At 54.4% G+C, this 27,975-nt stretch overlaps 1 protein-coding gene across 1 annotated transcript; it reads left to right on the top strand.

Moving 5' to 3' along the window:
* Positions 1-27,975, top strand: ADGRD2 (adhesion G protein-coupled receptor D2). Its single transcript, XM_032633848.1, is given in 29 exon segments — positions 1-96; positions 527-596; positions 965-1,027; positions 1,390-1,608; positions 1,920-2,467; positions 2,469-2,562; positions 2,967-3,065; positions 3,431-3,516; positions 3,787-3,801; positions 3,804-4,070; positions 5,242-5,353; positions 6,689-6,812; positions 7,232-7,337; positions 7,950-7,957; positions 15,015-15,055; positions 16,219-16,335; positions 17,561-17,656; positions 17,862-17,971; positions 18,252-18,405; positions 19,137-19,261; positions 19,346-19,460; positions 20,282-20,403; positions 20,942-21,021; positions 24,728-24,768; positions 24,906-24,961; positions 25,754-25,812; positions 27,238-27,316; positions 27,434-27,488; positions 27,902-27,975. Coding segments are annotated over 29 exon segments (3,231 nt in total).

The following is a 27,975-nucleotide window of genomic DNA, read 5'->3' as shown; positions in this document are numbered from 1 at the left end:
ATGGCCAAAGGTCTGGACAAGGGATGCTGCCTGGGGAAACGGGAGCAGCTTGGGGAGCAAGGGAAAAGGTGGCTGCACGGGGGAATGGTGGCACTGGTGAGGCCAGAGAGCTCAGCAGAGGCCTGATAGAGCAGAACCTTGAATGCCAGACTGAGAAGCCCAAAGAACACGAGGAAGCCTACAGGGCCTGGAGCTCGCTCTCCCTCCCTCCCCTCGCACCCCAAGAGACCCTGCACTTTGTTTCCACCACTCTCTGGCCCGTGGACAGCTGCTGCCCTCCTCCCCACCCCCAACCCCCTGTCAGCTCACCAGGGCTACAGTGTTTCCCATCTGCGGTCTTGGAAGAGGCTCCTGGAGACCATCCCTTTGTGCAGTAAATGTCATCCCCACTGGGTGGGCCATCCCACCCTGGGCTTCCAGCCCAGTGAGGTCTGGGAGCCAAACAAGGGGTGAGATGACAGAGTGGGTAGCATAGCAAGGCAGGCAGGACAGTGAGCTGCTTTCCTGTGCTTTTTTCCTTCCCCAGTCCACATTGGCCACGCCTGTGATTCCTGCTGTTCCTCGCCTGCCCCTGCTGGATCCAGAATGGCCCCCTGGTGCTACTGCCTCCTTGCCCTCCTGGTACCTGAACTTCTGGGAGGCAGAGGGGTGTAGGGGAGGAGGCCAAGGGGACTCAAAGCTGCTAGGGTTCCGAGTGGCCACCTCACATCATGAGGTAACTGCAAAGGTTACACAAGCTAAACCCCTGACATAGAAATAAAAACATCCACCGGATGCTAGGAAACAGGCTCAGGGCAATGAAGTGACCTGCCCAAGATCACCCTCTGGGTGAACCCAGGTCTGACTGCAGGGCCTGCAGCCTCCACTGCACCCCACTGGAGCACACAATAGGCATTCAATAATTGTACATATGGGCGTGGGGACCTGACTCAGACCCCACCTCTCTTCTTCTCTCTCAGATAAGGAGTCTCTCTGGGACCCCTTCCAACTCCCCAGGTGAATCAAGGAACCCCTGGGTCACAGGTTGGTATGAGGGATGCCACAGAGAGGCTCTGCCCGCCCCCAGTTCAGCCAGCCCGTGGCCCATGTGCTACACCGGCCTCGAATGCAGAGGAAGGGAGGAGGCGCCATTTAGTTCAGCACCCCTATAACAGGCCCTGGGCTGAAAGCATCACTCATGCCCATCTCATTCCTGCCACTATACAGATGACAAAACAGGCTCAGCAAGGGGACAAAACTTGCTAGGTCGTAGAGCATGGCTAGGGTTCAGCCCCATCCAGCCCCAAATGACTCCAAGCTCAGTGTCCTTGGCCCTGCCTACCCTACTCACCCTGCAAGGGTCAGATGCCCACACACTTCTCCCACATTGACCCTCCTCTCGCCCTGCAGCTCCAGTGGCCCCTGGAGAGGTAGTGGAGACCGCAGATGAGGTATGCAAGTTCCCAGGGCAGCGGCTGAGCTGGTGGCAGCCCCAAGAGTCCTGTGAGCAGCGGTTTGGCCACGTAGTACTGCAGCACCCAGATGCGGTCCTCGCTCCACGGCTGCCTGACCCCATCTGGGTGGGCAAAAGAGAGGCCCCTCTGCAAAGACCCCCACAGAGGCATGAGTGTGGGCCGGGGCCTGGGAAGTGGGGGCTGGGGGGAGGGGGCTTTGGTGTCCTAGAGATGGCAGCCCACCGTGACAGTCCTTGTGGATTGAGCCCAGAGGAAGTCCACATCGCATCTCAGGTTCCCTTGTCCTGGACTGAAAGTAGAGGGTTGACCCCTGGGCACGGGCACTGGAGCCCCATTTCTTCCTTCCAGGGGGAGGGTGTAACCAGAAGCCCAGAAGGGGCCCTAGAGCTGCGCCAAAGGGCCGTCAGAAGCAGGACGGTGTGCGCAGCTGGGGAAACTGAGGTCGACGCCCGTGTGTCCCCGGAGGCGCGCACACCGCGGCCGCACTAACGTTCGGCGAGAGGACCGCGGTCCAAGCGGCGTGGCTCTGGACGCCTCTGCCGGCGCTCGGGGCGCTGACAGCGTGCGTGCACGTGCAGTGGAACGCCGCTTCATCCGACGCGGCCGCACTCTTCTCCCTGGCTGTACCCGCGCTGGCCAACGCGCTGCAGCTGCGCGCCTTCGCCGAGCCGGGCGGCGCCGTGCACGCGGCGCTCGCGGTGCGCGAGCACCACGCGCCTTTCCGCACTGCCTTTCGCGCGCATGGCCGCTGGCACCACGTGCGCGCCACGTGGGAGCAGCTCGGCGGGCGCTGGGCGCTGTTTGCCGACGGGCGGCGACGAGCTGGGGCGCGGGGCCTGGGCGCGAGCCACCCACTGCCACCTGGCGGCATCCCCGTTTTGGGCCAGGACCAGGATTCTCTGGGCGGCGGCTTCTAGGCGCGTGACGCCTTCAGCGGCAACCTCACCGACTTCCATCTGTGGGCCCGGGCGCTGAGCCCCGCGCAGCTGCACCGGGCACGGGCCTGCGCGCCGTACCCCCGGCGGCCTGCTCTTCCGCTGGGATCTGGGCGCCCTGGACGTCACTCCCTCGCTGCTACCGCCGGTGCGGGTGCAGCTTCTCTGTCTGGGTACGGCCCGCCCAGCCTCCTGTTTGTCAGGCCCCGCCCACCTTTTGGCTCCACCCCCAACCTCCTGGCTCCCATCCGCTTCCCTTCCGACTGGGGGACCCAGCCCACCTCTTGCCCACTGGGCCACGCCCACCGCTGGCCACGCCCTCTCCAGGCCTCCAGTACCTCGGGTGTCCGCCCAGTCCTAGCAGCCTGAATTGGCTCGCCCCCTGGCGACCTTGCTCCTCCCAGTGTTGGCTGCAGCACTTCTCTCCCAGGTTCCCACGCCGCCCCCTAACTCCGGGACCGCGCGTCCTGGCGCCCCCTCAAGTGTGCAGGCGCCTTCAAGGCCCGAACGGGCTGTGGGTCACAGCGACCGATGGGAAGCCAGGATGCGGCCCTGACATCTCTCCCACCCTGGCCAGTGCCCTCAGAGTAATGCCCTACGTAGGACCCTGGACCCCGCACCGAGGGCTTTTTGTTTTGCCTGCAGCCTCTGCCCTTCCTCTGCTGCTACTGGACAGGTGCGCCCTGTCCGGCTGTGCCTTGGGCTCTGCTGAAGGGGACGCTGGGTATGGACCAGTGTAGACTGAGGGGGAGCAGTTGGCACAGCCTGGGAATTCAGAATCTTCTCAGAGTTTCGGGGGCCTCCACGGAGTCTAGACCACAGACAATGGGGCCATACGGAACTGGGGGTGAATCCCAGCTGTGTGGGAGTCACCTCGAGCAGGCGATTTTGCCGTTCTTTGCTTGTTTCCCCATCCAGGACACCTAAGGCTCCAGACACACAGCCGTCAGTGTGCGCTTCTTCCCCAAGCGGCACAGGGGGATGGGGCACCTCTGCGGAGGATGTTGCCCAGGGCTCAGTCTGGCACCCACTCCTTTGCAGAGACCTACCAGCAGCTGCAGGACGCCCAGTCATGGTCTGGCCAGGATGTTATCAGCCAAGTCAATGCCTTGGCCAATGCCATTGTGGTGAGCCCCCTCCCAGGGGGCTGGAGAGTCTGGGGGCACTGTGGGTGGCATCCCTGCACCTCAGTGTCCTCACCTGTAAAGGGAACACCCACCTAATGTGTGTGCAGGAATTAAGGTGGTTCATGCCCCCTATTCTGGAGCCTCTGAGAGCTGGGGGCTTGTGACTAGTTAGACCCACACCCCCCAAGAAGACTGGCAGAGGCCAAGTACAGCCCCTTGCGGGGGTCCCCTTGAGATAGACCAGCAGTCAGCAGCTCTTCTGCTCCACAGCTCCTCCCTGACCCTCTCTCTCTGAAGTCCACAGAGGCCTGTCCCTGGCCGAGGCCTCCAGCTTCCTGGGAATCCTGGAGAGAGTCCTGACAAAGGAGACAGCTCCACTGGGGCCAGCTGCGCTGCTGGCTGTCATGCACTTCCTGAAAAGTGTGGCAGCCCTTGGGACACGGGAGCCAGAGCCCATGACTCGGCCCTGGGAGCAGCTGGGCCAGGCCGTCATGTCTGTGGCCAGCCTGGTCCTGGAGGAGCAGCTGGCTGGTACGTGGCTGTCAGTCAGTGAGGTGAGGCTGGCAGGGCTCGGTGGGGCAGGGGCCTGGGCTCTGGTTCCTACCTTGCCACCGACTGTGTAGCCACGGGCGAGTCAGCACCCATCTCTGAACTCCATCTCTCCATCCATCAGGAGAAGCCCTTCTTCTGTTTTATAAGTTGAATTTCCACATACAACTGCTCTTGAACAACTTCTGCGTTAAAAATTAAGAGCCACTAGTCAATAAGGGCCTCCCATATCCAACAGTCCACTGACCACCGTAAGCAGGAGGTCCTCTCTGCTGAGTGTTCAGCCATGGAGAACAGAAGAGACAGATGGTGAGGGTGTTGGAAATCTCATCGTGGCAGAAGTGGCTGTAGGCCTGGGAGTCATCAGCCCAGAGAGGGAGAAAACGAGGGGTCATGAACATTGCCTGAAAAGCTCTGGGGCTTAAGAGGCAGACATGGTCCCCCTGTGACTTCAGGACAGAATTCAAAACTGGGCTTGGGGGTGGGGTGGGGATGGCACAACACAGGAGGCTGGTTCAGTGGAACGTTCGCCTGTCCAGGTGATGCTCCCCATCCTAGGGGATGTGTAAGCCCACATTTTACTGGGGATCTGAGACACCATGGCAGACTGTGGAAAACTGGACTGTGAACCTCAGATTTCTTCCCTGGAAAATGGGGGTGATCATACCTGCCTTGCTTAGGCAATGGAGAGGAGTAGGCATCTATCAGGTGACTTGCCCACCACAGAGGAGGCGTCCCATTAGTGCATGCTCCCCCTCCCTGTTCTGTCCTCACCCCGCGTGGTTTCCTTTTTGGAACCTAAAACTTGAGCACCTGTTAGAGATCTAACACTGAGCCAGACCAAAGAAGCAGGAGGCACGGCCCTGCCTTCAGAGTGCACCCTGGTTGGCAAGCAACCTGCCAGCAGGCAGAGAGCACTGTGAGGCCTTCAGCTTGACTAAAGGATGACGTGGCTTAGGAGAGCATTGGAGAAGCCGGAGACGGCTCACCAGGCAGGGCCTCAAGTGTCAGTCTGAGGAGCCAGGACTTGATCCTGGAGGCCCTGCAGAGCCACTGAGGGTCTGGAGCCTGCAGGCCACCTCACAGATCATTGAGATCCTGTTAACCGCAGTGGTCAGGGCAGGCAGCTGTGGGGCGTGGCGTCTGAGAGAGGGCTGAGTTGCGGCCTCCTCCCAGGTGGTGGGCGGACCCAAGGCCCTGGTGGCAAGCAAGCAGTGCCTGGCGCCCCTGCTGAGCACCATGCTGACCTCTGAGCGGCCCCGAACGCACATCCAGCACCACCATGCCAGTGAGCCTGCCCACCACCCGTCCCACACATCTGGGCTCCGGGTGGGGCCTGGACTCACACATCCTCCTCAGCCCTGGTCACTGGGAGTCCTCGGACTCCCACAGATACTCCATTCTCTTTCCTGCCTTTGTCCATGCTGTGCCCTTCATCCAGAATACTCTTTCTCTCTTGGTCTCCTAGCAAACTCGCATACATCCTTCAGAACCCTGCTTGAGCACCAGCTCTGCTAGGAAGCCTCCCCAGTTCTAGCTCTCTCCCGACAGTTCCTCTCTCCTCTGTTACCCCAGTGTTTTGAACATATCTTTTATCGCCTTTATGGTAATTACATAATAGCACCTGAGTGCCAGGGCTATTTCTGAGTCATTTCTGCATCTCAGGTTCAGACCCAAGGGCACACTCAGTGAGTGTTTGTAGATTGAGTGGGGTAGCACTTATGGTGGAACTTCAGGCAGAACTTGGGTCCTTCAGGTGCCCAGTGGCTTCTGGCAGCTCATTAATATTCATGTCCCATCCCCCCAGAGACCCCCTTCTCAGTGACCCCCTCTCCCTGACTTGGAGAAGTCAGACTTACCTAGGGTAAGCTGCTGAACCTCTCTGTGCAGGAATAGTGGCCTCCTAGGTGTGTGGCAGGGAGAGGGGAAGCAGACCCTGCCAGCACGGCCAGCCCAGCAGAAAGACCTCCCTCCTGAGGCCCAGCCCCTGAGCCCCATTTGCTCCCAGGCCTGGAGTTGCGGAGCCTACGCTTAAGGGAGACCAGCACGGAGGGCCAAGTGTTCACGATGCCTGGTGGCCATCCAGAGGGGCCTGGCCACATCCTCATCCCTGCTGCTGAAGTGAGGCGGCTCCTCAGGAAAGGTGGGTGAGGGAGAGGGGTGGTGGGGTCCTGTTGGGGTCTGGGTCAAACCTCAGCCCTCACAGCTGCTAGCTCTGCTATTTTGAATAAGTCACCTCACCTTTCAAAACTGCCTCCTCATCTGTAAAACTGTATTACTAGTACTCGCCTCGGGTTGTTATAAGCTTAAAGCGCCGACCACATGGTAAGTGTTCACTTAGTCTCCTCCCCTCAACCACACATTTTCCCTCGGTGCCACCCAGGGGTGGAGGATTAGGATAAGGGGCAAAGGGCTTTGGAGCCGGCAGGCTAAGCACATCAACTATGGCTGGTTGAAATTCTGACTCTGCCACTTATTAGCTGTGTGATCTTCTGGAAGTCATTTAACCTCTATGAGACTCAGTTTCCCTATGTGTAAGGTGGGCAGAGCATTTCCCTCAGGACCAACCTGTGGTGCTTGCTCAGTCACTGGGCGGGTCTTAGGCCTCCTTCTATTCATCCAGGCCTCTCTGGAGTCACAATGATCCACAGCTGGTTCAGCTCAAGTGTCTTCCAGTACACCCTGGGGGCCCCTGGCCAAGAGCCCCAGGCCCCTGACACCTCTGAAGAGGCAAGCAGAATGCAGAGGTGAGTGGGTCCCACCCAGCAGGCAGCTGAGGGCCTGGATTCCCTCACCAGGGAAGGCTAGGCCCCCATCCCCTCCCAGAGCCCCCATTCTGTTAGGCATATCTGCCCTTGGCAGCCCAGGGCCAAACCTGCTCCCCCCTGACACACACAGATTTCTGGGCCTGACAAAGATGGGCTGGTGGGAACATGGCCCAGCTCCTGCCTGGGGTCCTGGCTTCAGTGCTGACTCTCAGGGAGGGAACAGGGCTTACTCAAATTACCAGAAAGAATGGAACCCAGCTGCCCTAATTCCCAGCACAGGACTTTTCCACAGAGGGTATCATCTGTTCTGCAGGGGCGTGGGTGACATGACCCCAGCCATGTATGACCTCTCCCCCACAGATACCTGGTGCCCTTAAAAGCTCCCTTTCTCTCCACAGGTTCCTAAGCACCCAGGTGGGGTCAGCAATCATCTCATCTGAGGTGTGGGATGAAACCGGGGAGGCCAACACGGCTGTGACCTTTCACCTGCAACACTGGGCGCAGGTACTGGGCGATGCTTGTGGGAAACAGCCACCTGGTACAGTTATCCTGGTTTGGTGCCCCCCGCTACATCCCAGTATTTGTTCACTGGACAACCGAGGTCTAAAATGTTCAAGAAAAATACTCATCCACAAGCCATCCCATTGTCCTCGAGAGAGGGGGAAGGGCAGTAGTGCACTGCACACTTACTTTATGGCGGGTGCCTTAAATAAGCAGCGTTCATTTAATCTTCCAACTGCCCATTCCACAAAAGTGAGCTTGGAAGAGGTGCTGTGCCTGGCACCAGCTTATAAGTGGCAGAGCTGGGATTTCATTATAGGTCTGCATGACTTGAAAAACTGGTGGTTCCCATCAGATAATACAGGGAGATATGAGAGACCTGCACTGCAGTATGCTTCATAAGCATAAAAATAACCTAACTGTCCATCAATAGGGGATTACTTAGCCTTATAGAGCTATAAAATGGAATATCAGCTGAAGTTATGTAAAGAATGAGGTATTTTGCTGTAAATTGACAAGAAAAGATCACCAAGATACATCATTTAATTCATTATATGTAATACACAAATTCCTTCTCGCTTTTGAAGCTTTAGAGCATTTCAGAGAAAGCTAAAGTCTCCTTTGCTCAAAAACACCAATCCCAGACACACACACAGCCCCCACAGCTTATATCTTTTGTATATCATCTCAAGCCTTCTTAAAAATCAATTTCATTAAGGTATATAAATCTACATATACTAAAACATCCATTTTAAGTGTATACCTTGATGAATTTTGACCAGTGTATATACTCATGTATCACTGCCCCAATCAAGATATAGAACTTTTCCACCTTCCCAAAAGGCTTCTTCGTGCCCCTTCCCCGTCAGCCTTCCCCACTCTGACCCAGGAAATCACTGCTCTGTTTTCTGTGACTCTAGATTGTCTGTCTTTCCTAAAGCTTCATATAAATGGAACCATACAGTGTGTGCCATGGTCTGGCTTCTTTTGCTCAGGTGGTATTTTTGAGTATCATCTACGTTGTTGCCTGTTTCAGTAATTCACTCCTCATTAGTGCTGTGTAGAACTCCGTTATATGGATAGACCATAATTTGTTTTTCCTTTTACTTGTGTTTTTATTAATTTATTTTATTTTATTTACTGGCTGCGTTGGGTCTTTGTTGCTGCTTGCGAGAGTTCCCTAGTTGTGGCGAGCGGGGGCTACTCTTCCTTGCATTGTGCGGGCTTCTCATTGTGGTGGCTTCTCTTGTTGTGGAGCATGGGCTCTAGGTGCGCAGGCTTCAGTAGCTGTGGCGCACGGGCTCAGTAGTTGTGGCTCACGGTCTCTAGAGCTCAGGCATGGGCTTAGTGAGTCTGCGGCATGTGGGATCTTCCCTGACCAGGGCTCCAACCCATGTCCCATGCATTGGCAGGTGGATTCTTAACCACTGCGACACCAGGGAAGACTCTCCATTTACTTGTTGATGGAGATTTGAGTTGTCTCCAGTTTGAGCTGCTATGAATAGATCCACTATGAACACTCATATACAGCATTTTTGTGGACATATGATTTCTTTCTACTGGGTGAATACCGAAAAGGGGACTTTCTGGGTTGTATGATAAATATATGTATACATTAACTTCCTAAGAGACTGTCCAACTGTTTTCCAAAGTCGTGTACTATCTTACATTCCCACTAGCCGTGTGTGAGCATTGCAGTGTTCCATACCTTTGCTAACATCCTTAACTGCCTTTTTAATATTGTTCATTATAATGGTTGTGTACTGATGTCTCATTGTGGTTCTAAGTTGCAATTCCTTCAAGACCAATGATTTTGAGCATCGTTTTCTACACTTATTGCGCATTCATATATCTTCCTTTGTTAAATATAAGTTCAAATCTTTTCCCCAATTTTCATTTTTTTAATTAAATAAATTTCAAGATGAGCCACTGGTTTTTTTTTAATAGGAAATGCTCTTTATTATTTTTTTCCCAAAATTTTGCATTAGTCTGCTGTTTGCTTTTCTGATTACTGAGATTTCTACACATAAGCCATATAGATCCTCGCTTTTTAAATTTTATCTTTGTACTCCCCTCACTCTTTTTCTCCCTGCCCCTGCCCCACCACCACTGGCAACCACCAATCTCTTCTCTGCATTTATGAGCTTGATTTTTTTTTTTAGAGTCCCCATATAAGTGAGATCATACAGTATTTTTCTTTCTCTGACTTATTTCACTTAGCATAATGCCATTGAGCTCCATCCACGTTGTTGCAAATGGCAAGATTTCATTCTTTTTATGGCTGAGTAACATTCCGTTATTATACACCACAATTTCTTTATCCATTCATTCATCAGTGGACACTTAGGTTGCTTCCATATCTTTGCTATTGTAAATAGCCATGAACATGGGGGTGCATATATCTTTTCTGAGTTAGTATTTTCATTTTCTTTAGATAGATACCTAGAAGTGGAATTTCTGGATCGCATTTTTAATTTTTATTCTATTTTTAATTTTTGGAGGAAACTCCATACTGTTTTCCATAGCGGCTGCACCAACTTACATTCCTACCAACAGTGTATGAGGGTCCCCATTTCCCCACATCCTCTCCAACACTTGTTATTTCTTGTCTTTTTGATAATAACCATCCTAACAGGTGTGAGGTAATATCTCACTGTGGTTTTGATTTGCATTTCTCTGATGTTTAGTGATGCTGAGCATCTTTTCATGTACCGGTTGGCCATTTGTATGTCTTCTTTGGAGAAATACCTATTCAGATCTTCTGCCCATTTTTTAATGGGATGGTTTGGGTTTTTTGTTTTGTTTGTTTGTTTGTTTCTACTATGTCAAGGAGCTTACCACCTATATTTTCTTCTAAAATTTTTATGGTTTCAGACCTTAAGTTCAAATCTTTAGTCCATATTGAGTTAATTTTTGTGTATGGTGTAAGATGGTAGTCAAGTTTCATTCTTTTGCCTGCGGCTGTCCAGTTTTCCCAACATCATTTATCAAAGAGACTGTTCTTTCCCCGTTGTATGTTCTTGCCTCCTTTGCCATAAATTAATTGACCATATATGCATAGGTTTATTTCTGGGCTCTCTATTCTGTTCCATTGATCTATGTGTATGTTTTTAATGCCAATACCATACTGTTTTAACTTCTATAGCCTTGTAATATAGTTTGAAATCAGTAAGCATGATGCCTCCTGCTTTGTTCTTTCCCAATTTTTAAATTATTTGTGTTATCATTGAATTGTAAGAATTCTTTATGTATTTTGAATACAAGTCCTTTGTCAGCTATATGTTTTCTGAATAATATCTTCTAGTCTCTGGATTGTTTTTCACTTTCTTGACAGTGTCTTTGGAAGATAAGTTTTGAATGTGATCAAGTCTGGTTTATCAGTTTTTATCCTGCATGGTTTATGCTTTTTGCATCCTATCTAGGAAATCTTGCTTATCCCAAGGTCACAAAGATATTCTCAGAGAAGTTTATCATTTAACCTTTACATTTATGCCTATGATTTATTTCAATTCATTTATGTGTATTATGTTGGGTAGGGGTTGAAGTTCATTATTTTTCCATATAGACATCCCATTCCAATATCATTTGTTGAAAAGATTATTCTTTCTCCCATGGAATTATCACCTTTGTTGAAAATCAATTGTCCATATATGTGTAAGTCTGTTTCTGGGCTCTCTATTCTGTTCCAGAGATCTATACACTAACCCTATAGTGTTGTGATTAATGTATCTGTATGGTAAGCCTTGAAATCAGGTTGTTAAGTCCTCCAACATTGTTCTTCCTTTTCAAAATTGCTTTGGCTAGCCTAGGGTGTTCACATTGCCATATAAATTCTAGAATCAGCTTGTTAATGTCTATGGAAACACCTGCTGGGATTTTGATTGGGATTGCATTAAATCTCTCAAATTGAAATAAGATGATGAACTGGCATCTTAACAATGAAGCTTCCAATCCTTAATCAAGGTATATCCCTACGTTTATTTAGGTTTTCTTAAATTTCTCTCAGCAGTGATATACAGTTGTCAGGGTACAGGTCTTGAAGGTATTTTGTTAGATATACCCTTTTCTGTAAATGGTATTATTTTCTTAATTCAATTTTAAATTGTTCATTGCAAGTATATAGTAATACAATTGATTTTTATATAATGAGATTGTGTCCTGCAGCCCTGTTAGACTCACTTAGTACTTCTGGTAGCTCTCTTATAGAGTTCTTAGGATCTTCTACATCCCTGATCATGTTGTCTGCAAATGAAGAGTTTTGTTTTCTCCTTTCCAATCCATGTCTTTTTTTTTTTTTTTTTCTGATTTTCCTTCCTTGGTGCAGTGGCTAGGACCTCTAGTTCAGCATTAAATAGGAGTGATGAGACCAAATAGCTTTGTCTTGTTCCTAACTTTAGGGGGGAGAGTATTCAGTCTTGAACCATTAAATGTGATGCTAGCTGTGGGCTTTTTGTAGATGCCCCTTGTCAGATTAAGTTCTCTTTTCTTCCTGCTTTGCTGAGAATTTTTATCATGAATGGCTATTGAATTTTGCCAAATGTTTCTTCCACATTGATAGGATCATATGGTTTTCTCTTTTATTCTGTTAATATAGTAAATTGCATTGATTGATTTTCAAATGTCAAACCAGCCTTGGATTCCTGGGATAAACCCCACTTGGTTATGGTGTATTATCCTTTGTATATATTGCTGGATTCAATTTGCTAATATTTGTTAAAGATTTTTGTTTATATTCTTGAATATGTAATATGTTCTGTAGTTTTCTTATACTGTCTTCCTCTGGTTTTGGTGTCAGGTTAATCCTAACCTCATAAAATGTGTTGGGAGTTCTCTCCTCCTCTGTTTCCTAAGAGAGTTTTGCAGAATTGGTATTATTTCTTCCTTAAATGCTTGATAGGCCAGTGAAGACCAGTGAAGTCTTTTGGGCCTGGTGTTTTCTTTGTGGGGAGTTTTTAAAGTATGAGTTATTTCTTAAACTGATATAGGATTGTTTGGGGTGCTTTATTTCTTCTTGAGATGGTTTTAGTAATTTGTGCCCTTTAAGGAAATTGTTCCTTTCATCTAGGTTGTTCAATTCTAGCAGGAAGTTGTTCATAATAGTCACTTATTATCCTTTTAACATGTGTAGGATTTATAATGATGTTTGCCTTTTCGTTCTTGATCAGTTTAGCTAGAAGTTTACCAATTTTGTTTATATTTTCAAACAACTAACTTCTGAGATTGTATTTAGATATTAATTATATGAATTAAAATACATTAAAATGAAAAATAAATAAAAGTAAGGGATTGCTCACTGTGGCAAATTTGGAAAATGTAGAAAAGGATAAAGAAGACAAATCCTATTACCCAGAGATAGCTGCCCTAAACTTTTCCATGTGTTTCCCTTCAGCCTTTTTCTGGGTACATAATACTATATATATATATATTTTCCCTTTTGCAAAATCAAAGCCCTTGCGCTTTCAGCTGAGCCATGTAAACATTTGTGTTTTTCATTTTCCCCACAGGTGTTTTCTGCATTGTCTCTGTCACAGATGTCCCTCTGCCATCCTGTCCTTTCTCACCTGCTGCTTGATCCTAGCAATGCGTAGGCCTTGACTGCGGCCAAGTCCAGAACCGCGCACCCCCTTCCCAGGGGATGGTCCAAAATGAACTTGACCCCTTCCCCTCCATGCATCCAGAGTATCTGCAGAGTTTTTTCTATTACAATTAACCCTGCCTAACCCTGTAAAAATCCTCACTTATAATATGTTTTGATTCTGGTGACTGTCTCCTGGGGATATATGGCCAGGTATGGAACTACTGGACACCATACTGGACACCAACAGTTTTGTGGCTTTTGAGTGCATAAGCTGCACTGATATTTCAGTTTGTACCACTTGAAAATGCTACCAGTGGTGTAACAATCATCCATTTTAAAAGCAAACAGCAGGTTTTCTTTGTGTTCCAGCACCTAACATAGTACCTGAGACCCAGGAAAAATATTATGAGTGAATGAATACATGTGGTAATAATTCAGCCAACCCAAGGAATAATATGTTCTCTGGAGGCAACGTCACTGAGTGTGGGAGGAGCATGGAGTCGACCAAGTCACAACCCAGTCTAAGCTCTCTGCTGTGTGACCTCGAAGAGGTTAATTCCCCTCTCTGAGGCTCACCTTCCTCATCTGAAATTACATAAATTTATACCTGTCCCCTAGGTTGCTATGAATATCAACAACAATAAAGGACATGAAAGTACTTTGCAAAACGCGAAGTATCATATTCTAGTGAGGTGATGTTGCTGTTACCCTCCCCAGTCGGGACAAATAGCCCAAGTCCTGAGCTCAGGCTGCCTCCCTGCTTGGTCTGGGACAGGTACCACCTGCCACCTGATGTCTTCTTTCTGCTTGATGACATCTTATAAAGTCCATAGTGTTGTCATTGTTCATTACAAAAGAACTAACATGTTCATTATAACACATTCAAACTGAGACCTAACTATTGTTAAGTTGGCTGTGTGTCTGATTCCAGACCTTTTGTGCATGTGTTTTCACAATTACATAGAACCTTATTTTTCTTTTAACCGTAAATGGGCTCCTACTATGCAGAATGTCAGGCAGCTTTTTCCTGTACTGAAAAACATATGGTGATGCTGGAGCAGGTGTGGAGAAAAGGGAACCCTCTTGCACTGTTGGTGGGAATGTAAACTGAAACAGCCACTGTGGAGAACAGTATGGAGGTTCCTTAAAACACTAAAAACAGAACTACCATACGACCCAGCAATCCCACTACTGGGCATATACCCTGAGAAAACCATAATTTAAAAAGAGTCATGTACCATAATGTTCATTGCAGCTCTATTTACAGTAGCCATGACATGGAAGCAACCTAAGTGTCCATCGACAGATGAATGGATAAAGAAGATGTGGCACATATATACAATGGAATACTACTCAGCCATAAAAAGCAAAGAAATTGAGTTATTTGTAGTGAGGTGGATGGACCTACAGTCTGTCATACAGAGTGAAGTAAGTCAGAAAGAGAAAAACATATACCGTATGCTAACACATATATATGGAATCTAACAACAACAACAAAATGGTTCTGAAGAACCTAGGGGCAAGACAGGAGTAAACACGCAGACATAGAGAATGGACTTGAGGACACGGGGAGGGGGAAGGGTAAGCTGGGACGAAGTAAGAGAGTGGCATGGACATATATACACTACCAAATGTAAAATAGCTAGCTAGTGGGAAGCAGCCACATAGCACAGGGAGATCAGCTCGGTGCTCTGTGACGACCTAGAGGGGTGGGATAGGGAGGGTGGGAGGCAGACGCAAGAGGGAGGAGATATGGGGATATATGTATACGTATAGCTGATTCACTTTGTTAAACAACAGAAGCTAACACACCATTGTGAAGCAATTATACTCCAATAAAGATGTTAAAAATATATATATAGCGAGCTCTTTCCCCAACAGTAGATAGAGACCTGTGTGTTCTTACTAGGCAGAGCATCCTGAAGGGAAGACTCACAGTGGTTTGTTAGCTTGTTAGCTTGTTCCTAGGATTTCGATATTAACCATAATGCCAACCTGAAACTCTACTCACGTCACCTTCCTTCTGCCGCCCTGCCGGCATTCTTCTCCAGTCCCTGCACCCACGACCCATGCTGGGCAACCCCCTGGTCCCTCAAACGCAGGAGGCCTCCACATCCCCCTGCATCGTCTGGCCTCTCTCCTTGCCCACACGTGCTCACACACCTGCCGTGTCCCTGTTGGCTGCCCTTAGGCCTTCCCTCCGAAGCTGGTGGATCCTGTCTGTGCTTTCTGGAACTTCAGCATCGGGTGAGTTTCCAAGTTCTTTCTTTATTATTTTTTTTAATTTTTATTTATTTTTGGCTGTGTCGGGTCTTAGTTGAGGCATGCGGGATCGTTGTTGTGGTGTGTGGGCTTCTCTCTAGTTGTGACGTGCGGGTTTTCTCTTCTCTAGTTGTGGTGCTCAGGCTCCAGAGGGCGTGGGCTCTGTAGTTTGCGGCACATGGGCTCTCTAGCTGAGGCACACAAGCTCAGTAGTTGTGGCACACGGGCTTAGTTGCCCCCCAGCATGTGGGATCTTAGTTCCGTGACTGGGGATCAAACCTGCGTCCCCTGTGTTGTAAGGCTGATTCTCTACCACTGGACCACCAAGGAAGTCCCCCAAGTTCTTTAAATAAGGCACTTGAAAAAAAAAAGACATCCAGGGACTTACCTGGTGGTCCAGAGGTTAAGAGCTGTGCTTCCACTGCAGGGAGCCAGGTTCCATCCCTGGTTGGGGAACTAAGATCCGCATACCCTGCAGTATGGCCCAAAAAATAAAAATTAAAAATTTTAAAAATTAAAAAAGAAAACGTCCGTTCTACTTGAGGATGAGACAGGACTCAAGCATGTTTTTGGCCTCCATTCACCAACTTCCTTGCAGGGGTGGTTCCAAGCCCCACTCAACTGGGGACAAGCTGGGGCAGGAGAGCCTGTTACCCAGGAGGTAGTGAGCTCCCTATCATAGTAGATATGCAAGCCTACTCTGTGGGGTACCTAGGAAGAGACTCATCTGTGGAATGGGTGTTAGAGTTGATGAGGGAATGAACATCAATCACTGTTGCTTAGTAATTAACGCAGTTAATCAATGGTGATCATTGGTATCATCCCCATCCTCCTACCATTCCTGAGAAAAGTACATTTTACAGATGAAAAACTGAGACCCAGGGAGGGGCCGTGACTTGGCCAAGGTCACATAGCTGGTTAGAGGCAGGGCACTGAGGGACCCCAGGCTTTGGGGAGAGGCTTTCCCCTGCTTGCCACCTGTCCCCCAGCCCCATGTCCAGCCCATCTCAAGAGCCCTCTGTTCACTATTCACCCCAAGTCCAGACTCAGGGGGCTCCTGGGCCACCACTGGCTGCTCCGTGACCACTCTGTACCAGGACTCAACCGCCTGCTTCTGCAACCACAGCGCCGTCCTGTTGCAGGTGTATGACGTCCAGGTGAGTACTGGGGAGGGGGCAGGGGAGCAAGGGAAGGTGATGTCAGAACCAAGTTTTAAAGGATGCACAGGAGTTGAACAGAAAGGCATTCCAAGCAGAGGGCCATCTGAGCAAAGGCAAGGAGGCTAGAAATGGCAGACGAGTTACGTTCTAGAACTGCAATGTGTCTGGGGCTTCCAGTGCGATGCCCGGGGTCAGGGGATGGCAGTGAACAAGGTAGGCATGGGTCAGATGGCACAGGCCTGGAAGGCCAGGCCCACGCGCTTGGATCGTGGTCCTGTTGCAGAGGGCAGATGTGGAAGAGTGTGAAGCAGGCGTTAGATTTACATGAGGGAGGCCGCTGGTGCGGGGAGTGAGGCTGAGGTGGGGGCCCAGGGGGAAAAGCAGTTCGGGGGCTGCGGGCCTGGCCTAGGAGAGGGGAGGGGCCCTGGGCCAGGGAGCAGTGGGGAGATGAGGAAGACTGGCTGAGGAGGAGGGGTGACCTGGGCCACCGGGAGATGAGGGACTCGTCTAAGGAGGCACAGGTGGGCAATTGGTTTGCAGGTCTGTGGGGTCTGTGGTCCGGTGCTCGGGGCGGGAGGGGTCTCAGCTGGCCCCAAGAGCCAGTAGGTAAAGCCATGGCCAAGGTGAGGTTAGAAGTAAAATGAGTCGTGACTAAAGACAGGCCCCTGAGAGGCATTAGCATTTACAACCTTGGGGGGAAGCCAAATTCCAGGAGGAGGCCAAGCAAGGTGGGCTTGCTGGACAAGAAGGGGACTCAGGTTGAGTGAGACGGTGCCTGAGCCCAGGAATGCTGGGGTCACTTGGCCTGTTCGGGAGCACACTTGGAAAACATGCTACCGAATGCATTTTTCCTGTAAAAACAGAGCGTGGACATCGGACACATTGTGAGTAATCCGTGCCAGCTCCCTGTTCCCCCTCAGTGGGTGGTTGTCACATGCCACCTCTCCTCCCCATGGGCATGTCGGTGGTCACTTACAGTCTAGTGCTTCTCGGTATCTGAGGAGTCCGTGAAAGCTGGGCCCCTCTCCAGCAGGAGAGGGCATGCAAATGCTCATTATCAAGTTGCTGCGTGCAGGCCTGGCCATCCCTGCTTCACTGCAGAGAAGGCGGTTGAGGAGCCTGGGAGCTGCCGGGGGGTGGGGGGTGGGGGGTGCGGGCGAGTGTCCCGCCGGGCCAGGGCGGTGGTGGGGCTGCTGTCATCCGGGGTCTCTGTCCCTCCCACAGAGGGGCCCCGACGGGGGGGGGGTCCCTGCTGAGGACGCTCTCGTCTGTGAGCTGCGGTGTGTCCTGTGCCCTCGCCACCACCTTCTTGCTCTTCCTGGCGGCCGGGTGAGGCAAGCTCACCACCTTGCCTGGCACCCTGGGCCCCCCCCCGCCCCTCCCCTCGTGGGCCTCCACGTCCCTCCTCAGGTGGGTGTCCATCCTCGGTCCGAGAAGCCCCTGTGGAACCGCCCTTTCCTCCTTCACTGGTCGATTCACCGGGACGCAGGCGGTGGTGGGGGGTCCTTGCTAACCAACTCCTCTGCCTGTCCGGGGTCCCCCAGTCAGAACGAGCCACAGTCCCCAAGAACCTCACCTTCTCCCCGGCTTCCGCCGAGGGCTTCCTCGTGGCCAACGAGTGGGCAAAGGCCAACAAGGTGGGCGGCCAGCAGGTGGCTTGTGAGCTCAGGGGGGCCTGGGAAAGCACCTTCAGCCTTTTCTAGGTTGCCCCCCATATCTTCACTTGGCTCCATTTCCGGGGAGGAGTACGGCCTAGAGAGGAAAGACCCTGAATGTTGGAGCTGGGCCCAGGGCGCTGCCCCGAGACCCTACCCGCTCATACTGCTTTGGGCTGGCAACGCCAGGCACGGACAGGGGACCCAGGGTGGGCCGCACCCATGACCGGCCTCCGTGGGGAGCCCCCACCCTCCCACACAGGTGGCGTGTGTGGCCGTCACGGCAGTGACGCACCTCCTCTTTTTGGTCGTCTTCTCCTGGATGTTGGCGGAAGGGCCGCCGCTGTGCAGCAAGGTGGTGGCTGTGCGCATGCGCTTGGGCCCCAGGAAGCCGCTCTGCTACGCCACAGGCTGGGGTGAGGGCCCTCTGCTCCCCACTCTTCCTCTGTTCCCCTCCACCCTGCCTCGCGTGGCCTCTGTTATGTCCAACACTCACCGCCCAACACCCTCCTCCACCGGCACCCAGCGCCACCCAGTGGCCAGCGCCCGTGTCTGACACAAACTCAGCTCCGTCGACCTCCAACTCTACCCAGCTCCAATTCTTATTTTTGTTTTTTTGCGGTACGCGGGCCTCTCACTGTTGTGGCCTCTCCTGTTGCGGAGCACAGGCTCCGGACGCGCAGGCTCAGCGGCCATGGCTCACGGGCCCAGCCGCTCCGCGGCACGGGGGATCTTCCCGGACCAGGGCACGAATCCATGTCCCCTGCATCGGCAGGCGGACTCTCAACCACTGCGCCACCAGGGAAGCCCCCAGCTCCAATTCTTAATCCTCTTCCACTTCAACTGCCTCCCTAGCCCCCGGCACTGCCTCCCTAATCTGAAGCCAGCTAACCCCACGGCAATCGCCAGTTTCCAACTCTGTTGATTCTCAGCCCTAAGGCCTCGACTCAATCTCAGCTCTTCCGCTCCCCAACTACTCGGGGCTCCAGTGCCACCCAAAATATCAGGCCCACCCAACCCCACTCCCTGGATCTCCCAGTGCTGCCAGTACGCCCACAACTATAGGACAGCTGGAGGATGCAGCTCTGGACGGGGACTGGCTCCCAAGAGACACACACGGTCCTGAGGTCACCTCTTCTTCCCCTAGGCGTGCCTGTGGCCATCGTGGCCATCACCCTGGCCGTGTCCCCCCATGACTACGTGGCCACTGGGCACTGCCGGCTCAATGTGCACACAGACGCCATCTGGGCTTTTGTGGGGCCCGTGCTGACCGTGAGCGGGCAGGCCTGGGGGCCCTGCAGGGGAGGGATGTGTCGGTGAAGGGGGAGGGTGCCCCCACTGATACCAGATCTCCAGGCCAATACCTGCATCCTGGTCTGTGTGGTGATTGTCACCGTGTCCAGGGCCTGCCGCCGTGCCCGCACGCTGAGCTCGCAGCCCTGTGTGCGGCGGCAGATCCCAATCCAGATGTGGTGAGGCCCCAGACTGGGGGAGTCAGGAAGAAGTGGGGGGAGCCAGGTGTGGCCACGTGTGCTTATGAGTGCAAGGCTGTAAATGAGCATATGTCTGCAGTGTGTCTGTGCTGCATGTGCACACATGCTCATGCGTGTGGGCGTGTGGAAGTCTGTGCCCATGCGTGTTACCTGGGCGGATGGTAATTGAGCCTGTGTGTATATGACGTGGGGTGTGGACACCAGCCACTGTCCTGGGGACTCACCTGCAGAAGGCACTGATGGCCTGGTGGGGACAAGGTAGAGGAGACCCCGAAGTCAGGCAGTCCCTAGAAGTTCAGGTTCAGGGTGAGAATCTAGGTCTCTACCCCTGCCAAGAATCCCCCTCACTCTCCAGGACCGTATCCTGCTGGAGCGGGCACACCCCCCAGCCTTCCTCCTCACCACCGCCCCTCTGCCAAGGGCAGGGTAGCCCAAGCCTGTGGGGCCTGAAAAGCCAGGCAGCCCCAGGGGTCCCCTTCCAGACTCCATGCCCCCTGGACCCACTGTCCAGGCCTCAGCCCTCCCCCTGGACAGCTGCCACTCCCTTCCTTTGAGCCCTGCTTGGGACTGGGACCCTATCTCCCCAGTGCCACTACCCCTACTTCATGCCACTCTGGGTGTCTGAGAAGGGGCCACCAGGTCCAGCCGAAAGTTCCAGCTACACCTAAGTCCTGAGCCTCAGTCTCCAGTCTGCAGCCCCGACCCCTCTCCAGGCACCTTCCAAGGGCTGCCCTCCCCAGAACGCCGTGGGGAGCCCCCTGGCCCCCTGGCCTCCGTCAGTCCAGCCTGCTGTCCCGTGGGGCCGCCGTGAAGCCAGTGTTGGTCCTGCTCCCCGTCCTGAGCCTGACCTGGCTGGTCAGCATGCTGGTGCACCTCAGCCCGGCCTGGGCCTATGCCACCGTGGGCTTCAATTCCTTGCAGGTACCTCCGGGCCCAGGGCCCGTGTGGGACCAGGGCTCCACCATGCACTGGAGCCCAGAGGGCGTGGTTGGTTTGTCAGGGGGCTGGGGAGGGAGTGTCCTTTTTGTCATGGGAGTCACCAGCAGCCTCGGGGACACTGTCAAGGGGAGGGCGGGTGAGGGGGAGAGTGGAAACAAACCTCCAATCAAAGAGCAGTATCTCAGGGAGGATTTGGGGGCCCATTTGGCAGGTGAAGAATCTGAGGCCCAGAAAGGGGGTGGCTAAGATGCCTCATGCCCTGACGCTCAAGGGCGCAGCAGAAGTTCCAGTCCCCAGGCTGTGCTAGAGCCACTTCCGGCCTCGGCAGGAAGCCGAGGATGGGGGTGCAGGACACCAGGGACCTCTCCCCTTGGGGTCTGCGGATGGCCTACTGTGGGGCAGCATGAGCTACTCCATCAGTGAGGACAACAGTTCAGAAAAGGTTTTGGCTGGAAGGACATGACCCACATAAATGAAGCAGTAACATGGGACCACAGGAACCCCCCTGTGTGCCTTTCAGGTCCTGTGTCCTGGAGCCACAGAGATGGGTCAGACTAAGCCCTTGTCTTCAGGGGGTTTGCAGATCTATGGGGGACCCAGGTACAGACACAAACAGCCACAGCCCTGGGAGCTGAGTGCTGGGAGGGAGGTCAGTCCAAGGAGGGCCCAATCCGCCCCCGCCCTGCCCTGCCCCTCAGTCTCCCTTGTACCCCCCAGCACCTCTTCCTGTTGTCTGCACTCCCCACTCCCAGCTCTGCCGAGCCCAGGTCCCTCTCAGGGCTGAAAAGTGAGGTGTCCCACGGATTGACAAAGACAAGCTCGGGAAATCAAGTGCAAACTCTGTCCAGGGTCCCTGTGTCCCAGAGCTGGGCTTCCTGCTGATGGATGCCTACGTGCTCTGAGTCCTGACCAGGATTATATTTATACCTCTGAACAGGCCTTACAAACGGGGAAACTGAGATTCCATGGCCTCACAGTAGGAAGGAGCAGCGCTGGGGCCCAAGTTCAGAGTCTGTGTTCTCAGCCATCAGGATATCCAGCTTTGATCGCAGAGGGGCCTGGTTCCTGGAAGAGCTGCCAAGGCTGGGAGTGGGGGTGGGGAGCTGGGGTCAGGGAGCTGGGGTCAGGAGGGGCACCCTCATCCAGTTAGTTATTCATCCATCCCTACGAGATGTTTTGAATGCCCACTAGAGGCCAGGCACTGTGCTAGGCGCCAGGGAAACAGCAGCAAAGGAGGCTGCAAAATGCCCTGTTCTTGTGGAGGTGACATGAGTTGGGGAGGCAGACGATGCCCAAGACCAGGGAGTGAAGTGTTAAGGGAGGGATGAGGCAGGAAGAAGGAAGGGTGCAAAGGGGGTTGGTCTCTGGGGTCCTGGTCCATGTTGTCTTCTCCCCCTGGGCCCTGGGGACTCGCCACTCTCTACCAGGCAGGTATGGGAATGGAGAGGGGAAAGGACAGGGGCGGTGGGAGGTGGGGGGTGCAGACTGCTCAGGGAGGATGGAGGTTGTGCCCAGAGAGGGGCCGGGAGAGTGAAGAAAAACTGGGCTTCCAACGCTCTTCCTAAAGAAGCACGGCTCCCAGAGACCTGGCGGGGCCTGAGCAGCTGGAGACAGAGATGGACACAGAGAAGCCCTTCCTCCAAGCCCTGCACTCCCAGAGCTCCGCGGGCTGGAATTCCAGCTCAGCCCACTTAGCAGAGGGACCCTACCCAGGTCTCTCCACCCTGCCTCAGAGTGGCGAGGGCAGCAGCATCCTGTTGCTATGACAACTACTCCAGCTCCATCCCTGCCTGTGGCCCTCAGGTGGGCAGAGCTGCAGCCAGGGAGCCAGAGCCACCATCACCACGCTGTCTGCCTCCCTCTCAGGGCAGGTCCTTTCCCTCCCAGTGTCTCATTATTTCATCTCTGTCTCTGAGTTTTCCCTGGGATTCTTTCTCTGTCTTTCAGGCTCTGTCACAGGCTCCTGTCCCTGTCCCCGCCTCCTCTGGCATGGACCCACCTGGCTCCTCCCAGGCCTCTCTCTACATCTCCCCTTCTGTTGGGCTCTGACCCGCTGTCTCTTGGTCCCTTACCCTGCTTCTCCCTCTCTCTGAGTGTCACCTCTCTTGCCCCCTCCCAACCAGCCTCAGACCTTCAGGTCTGGTAAAGGAGGGGAGAGGCTGCCTTATGGGGGAGTCAGAAGGCATGAGACCTGGGCCCACTCTGATGTTCCTGTGACTGTCTCAGGGCAGGTCCCCAAGTTAGGCTCAGAGCTGTGTTCTCTGGGTCCCTCCCGGCTGCTTCCCTCCCCAGGCCTGGCCTTTCCCTCTCCTCTCTCTTCCATCATACCTGCTGTCTCTCCATGTCTTTCTCTCCCTGCCCCACCTCCAGCCCCGTCCCTCTCTCACTCTGTCTTGGGCGTAAGCTGGGCAGGACTTGCCCAAGGTGACCAGGGAGCAGGCCTGGGGCTGGAGGGACTGAAATCTGCTCTGACTCATTCATTCACTCTTGGTGATTTGTCTCCGTCTGGCCCCTGTGCCAGGTTTTGTGGTGGAAGAGCAGTGCCTCACTTCTGCAACTAGCTGTAGCTCACACCTACCCTGCCTGAGACTGTTGTTGGGAGGCCTGCACAAGTTGAGACAGGCCTCAGTTTCTACATCTATATAAAGGGGGGGATCATATTCTCCACCTCGTGGGACCGTTCTGGGGTTCCACCGGCAAGATATTTGCAAAGGGCAAAGCATAACACCTGGCACACATCAGGAGCGCCATGAACGTGAGCACATTTGTATCATTCGGTCATTCAGCATGTACTTCCCCGGCGCCTCCCGTGCTGGGCTGCATACTGGGGAAAGTGGTGGAGCTCAAGATCGAGGAACCCACCCTTGGGGGTCTCAGCCTGAGGGACAGACAGACACCAAAACCACACAACCACAGCGGGCACGATTGAGGCTGAAAGGCTAAGGGGCAGTCGGGGCCGTATGGGGAGGCAGAATGGGCACTCCCTGGAGGCAGTGATTCTCAGCTAATACCTGAACTCTGGGTGGAGAGAGGGGGAAGAATGTTTTAAGTCAGGGGAGCACAGTGGGATCAGATGGAGGGAGACATGGGGTTGGGAGGGCTGGTGAGAAAGGGGACAGGAGGGAACATGGGGGCCAGACTGTGCAGGGTCCCTAGAGCTGTTGCGAGGAGCTCAGACTTCACCCCAGGGGTACTAGGGAGCCTTGGAGGATGTTAGGCAGGTGCTGGTGTGGTTGGGTTGGAGTGCATCTGTTTGGGTGTGAGGAGTGAGTAAAAGGAGACAGGATGGGGGAGGCTGTGCAGGGGCTTTGGAGAGAGCAGAGGCTGGGTGTGGGGGGCTGGGAGGCCCAGAGTCTGTCTTAGGGGCAGAGTTGGGGCTGGTAGCAACCCAGTTGGTGCCTGGGAGCCAGGGGGAGTAGTCAGGCTCTGGGGCTCCAGCTCTCAGCCCTGGGAAACTAGAGGGCCTCAAGGAACCCCATGTCCCCTCACCTGTGTCCTCCTGGGGAAGAACTGTTACATTGTCCAGGGGGAACCTGAGGAAGTCCTAGGCTCCACGTGCTACCCGCTGAGTCACACTCTTGCTCTGTCTCCTACCCTGGGCCCCAGGGTCCCTCTCCATCAAATGGGGAGAATGAATCCCCCCACCCGCAACCATGGAGCTGCTGTGAGGGTCAAGTGTCACCCCAAGTGTGCTGGTGGTTTGTGAGCTGCGAGGCCGTCGCGGTCCTCGCATGTGTGGGAAGGAGCCAGCTATGACTCAGCCACTGTGCTGAGTCCTTCACACACAGACGGAAGCAAGTCCTGGCCTCCTCCCCACTTTCCAGATGAAGAGACAGAGGCTCAGAGAGGCACTCAGCTAGAGATACAATCAGAATGCAACCAGGGTCTGCTGTCCCTGGACCTGATTTAGCCTTGGAGCTTCCGGAAGGTGTCGCCTCTCCCATTCCCCACCCTTGCAACATGGTGAGGGTGTGAGGATGGGGCAGGTCAGGGGGGTGGGGCTTGGAGGGATAGAGGGCAGAGGGTTAGAGGGATAGAGGGCAGAGGATAGACAGCTGCCTCTTGACCAGAGACTGAAGGCAGGGGGTCCAGCGGGGCAAGGCCCCTCCTGGTTCTCTCTGCCACAGAATGTCACAACTGCCTGCTCCCCATGGCAGACTGGGGGGCAGGGCAGGATTTGTGTTCATCCTCCTGTGTCTAAATGTCTCTGGAGGTGTGTCTGCTGCGGTGCCAGGCCAGACACTGGGGGAAAGGGGATGGGGCTCCCAGGTAGTGACACCCACCCTCACTCCGGGTCTGTCCCCAGGGGGCCATACATCTTCCTGGTCTATGCAGCCTACAACACGGGGAGGTAAGTCAGGGGATACTGGCTGCTGGAGGGTGGGATGTGGGTGGAGGCGGGCAGGGCTTACTTGCAGGGGGCTCTGCGACTGGCCGGTGGAGGTCAGGAGAAGGTCCCAACCCTGACTCTGGCCCCATCCTCCAAGTCCAGAGCGTCCTGCAGAGGATGACTGAGAAGGCAGCAGCGGAGGCATTCACGGTGGGCAGGCCGGGGGTCCGTGGGGTGGGACGGTGGGAGGTCCCACCTACGGCCGGATCCCAGCACTGACGCCCTTTCCTTTCAGGCTCGCTCCTGTCCCGCGGGCCCGGGGTTCCACCCTAGGCCCTCACGTCCCTGGGAGGTGGCCCGTGACAACCCAGTAGTCTTGGCTCCACCCTGAAGACACCTGGCTCTTAGAGGTAAGAAGACCACACCACCCTCAAGTCCAAGTGCCACCTGGTGCGTCGGTCTCCCCAGTGCTCGGGCTGAGCTAGGAGGGCCTCGGCAGATTCCATTAGCCCATCTTAAAGACAAGGAGACTGAGGCCTGGGGAATTCTGCAACTACGGGACCAAGGGGACGGCTTAGAAAAGGCTCCTTTCCTCCCATCGCCACGACCAGGGAACAAGGGTCCCTGGTGCCCAGCCCAGAGGCAGAGCTTGCCCAGGGTCACTTTCCCAGGGTTTCCATGCAGAAGGAATGTGGAAGGTTCCCAAAGGCAGGTAGGTGGATGAGGTTCAGGGCCCTGAGATAGGGCACGGGTTGAATGACTTAAGGGTCAGGCCAGGAATTTAAATCCCAGCTCTTACTTCCCCTGCTGTGTGCCCTTGGGCAAGTTACTTTCCCTCTCTGGGCCCTAGTTTCTTCATCGCTAATCTATGAGGTAAACTTTTGAGTGGATTCTTAGGGTCTTTGATAATGAGGTTCCTGTCCAGAGTGGGGGGAGCAGAGAGAGAGCTTCCTGCCTCAGCCTCCTATAAGTTCACCTGCTCGAGTGTTTTCCCCCTTCTAGGGACGCACGGCCCCAGGATCCCCACAGCGTTCTCCTCCATTGCAGAACCCAAAAGACCGGTGAGGCTGGGGCAGGGGTGGCAGGACTCTGCCGAGGGGCTAGCAAGTGTGACCGGCAGGGTCAGGGAAACCACAGGGACCAGGGCGGGCCTGGGGTGGGGCTTCCCCTGGGGATCCAGAGGGCCCGTCCCTCAGTTACCAGGCTGAAGGGGGCTGGGAGCGGCTGGCAGAACTTGAATGCCAAGGCCACTGGGGGTAGAAGAGTCATCACCAGGGTAGCCGAGGGCCCCCAGAGCAAGGGGAGCAGGAGTCGGGGCCCACACCCCCCGACAGACCTCCTCTGTCCTCAGGCCGTGCAGCCGACCACATTCAGGGCTTCAGGTGTAGCTCCCACCTCAGGGGGTTCCCCTTTTCCCTTTGGCGTCCCGACACCCCCTCAGCCCCACTGTACCGGAATGGAAGTGATTTGAGAAGCAACCACAGCCGACCTCCCACAATTTGAGGGGCTCTTCCCCTCACTCCGCTCCTTGCTGGTGCCTGAAAGTCCCCCATTAGCGCCCTGTGGGCTCTGTCAGTGATAATGCAGTGCTCTGGGGAGAGGCTTACTTAGGGAGTGAGTCTGGGACCCCTTCCCAGGCCGGCGCTGCCGGGCTCCAGGCCTGGTGGTCTGAGAGGCTTCCAAACCCGGTGAGGAGCAAGTGCGTGATGGGGGGGCCTGTGGGTAGCAGGGCAGGGCCGGGACCACCTAGGCCCCGCTCAAGGAGAGCTCAGCCTGGCCTGAGGGGAGCCTCAGGGACCCTGGTCGCTGCCAGCCTCTCTGGGCCTGGGTTCCCACAGTCTTAAACCAGAGACAAGCCTATGAGGGGCGGGCTTAGCACTGCCCAGCCCTCCAAGCAGGGAATTCCTTCCCACCAGAGCAAGAGGCCTGCCTATGGAGCTCTGACCGGGGCTGAGCTCTGTGCTAAACCCGGGCATCTGCTGACTCCTTTCATGTGGTGACCTGGGGAAAGGGGGCTGCTGTCGCCCTCCACTGTGCAGATGAGGAAGCTGAGGCACAGAGAGGAGCCCTGACCAGCCAGGGTCAGTGGCAGAGCTGGGGTCAGGGCCCCCACCCGCGCAGATGAGGAAACTGAGGCACAGAGAGGAGCCCTGACCAGCCAGGGTCAGTGGCAGAGCTGGGGTCAGGGCCCCCACCCGCGCAGATGAGGAAACTGAGGCACAGCAGTAGTCACGTGGGGGTAGGCGTAGGCACATTTGAACCCAGGTCTGTATGACCCCAGACCCCCAGCTGGCCTCCACCCCTGGCAGGTGTCCCAGTCCTTCTGAGTCTCAGCTTCCCCTTCTGCAAAATGGGCTGGAGGCGGCCCCTGCAGGCCTGCCTGGAGGGCGCAGGCGCCCTGCAGGCGGTGGGCGTTCCGAAGGGGCCGAGAGGCACCCCCCCACCCCCCCCACATCGGCTTCCAGCACCCCGCCCCGCCCCCGCAGGCGCAGCGTCTGTGGGAACAAGAGAGCCGCAGCGGTGCCTCTGCACTCAAGCGACAGCGCCTTTGTCTCTGCTGAATGGGTGCGTTGCTAAGGCCGCTCGTAGCAACGGAGCCGCTTCCACCTCGGCCTCGGAGGAACACCCAACGCGTCCCGCCCTCCGATGCCCTAGCCCCCCCCCCGCCCCCCGCCCCACCAGGCGACCCACTCAGGTGGCCCTAGCAAGAAGAGCGGGGGAGTGAAGGCTGCCAGCTGTGTGTCCCTCACAGGCCTGCCCCTGCCCCTCCCTCCAGAAAGTCCATGGCGCCCCCCAACTCCCCACCACCCCCATCCCCGGCATTGCAGGTGTTCTCCGGATGGAGAAACTGAGGCTCAGAGAGGGAGACTGCCAGGGTCACCCAGGCCAGAATCCCACCCAAGGTCTTCCCTTAGCCCCAGTTCCCAGCCCCGTCCCCATATTGGGAGGGTGGGTCCCCATCTTGGTTCTCTGCCAGCCCAGCCCAAAGGGTGTACTTTCCTCCCAGGTTTCTAGAGACATTACATGGGAACTTTCCTCCAAGCTCTACCTGGGGACCTCTGAAAGGCCCAACCGGGGGCCCCGGAGGGACAGACGCAGCATCTAGACCACTACCCACTCCCAGGGGCCTCAGCCTCTCTCTTCTTCCAGTGGAGGCCCTGGCCCTGGTGCTCCCGCTTACACTGCCAGGTCCCACAGCTCTGTCCTCAGCTTCCTGCCTGTGA

The sequence above is a fragment of the Phocoena sinus genome, chromosome 6, assembly GCF_008692025.1.
Source record: "Phocoena sinus isolate mPhoSin1 chromosome 6, mPhoSin1.pri, whole genome shotgun sequence".
NCBI lineage: Eukaryota > Metazoa > Chordata > Mammalia > Artiodactyla > Phocoenidae > Phocoena > Phocoena sinus.
This window is presented reverse-complemented; position numbering and strand designations above follow the sequence as displayed.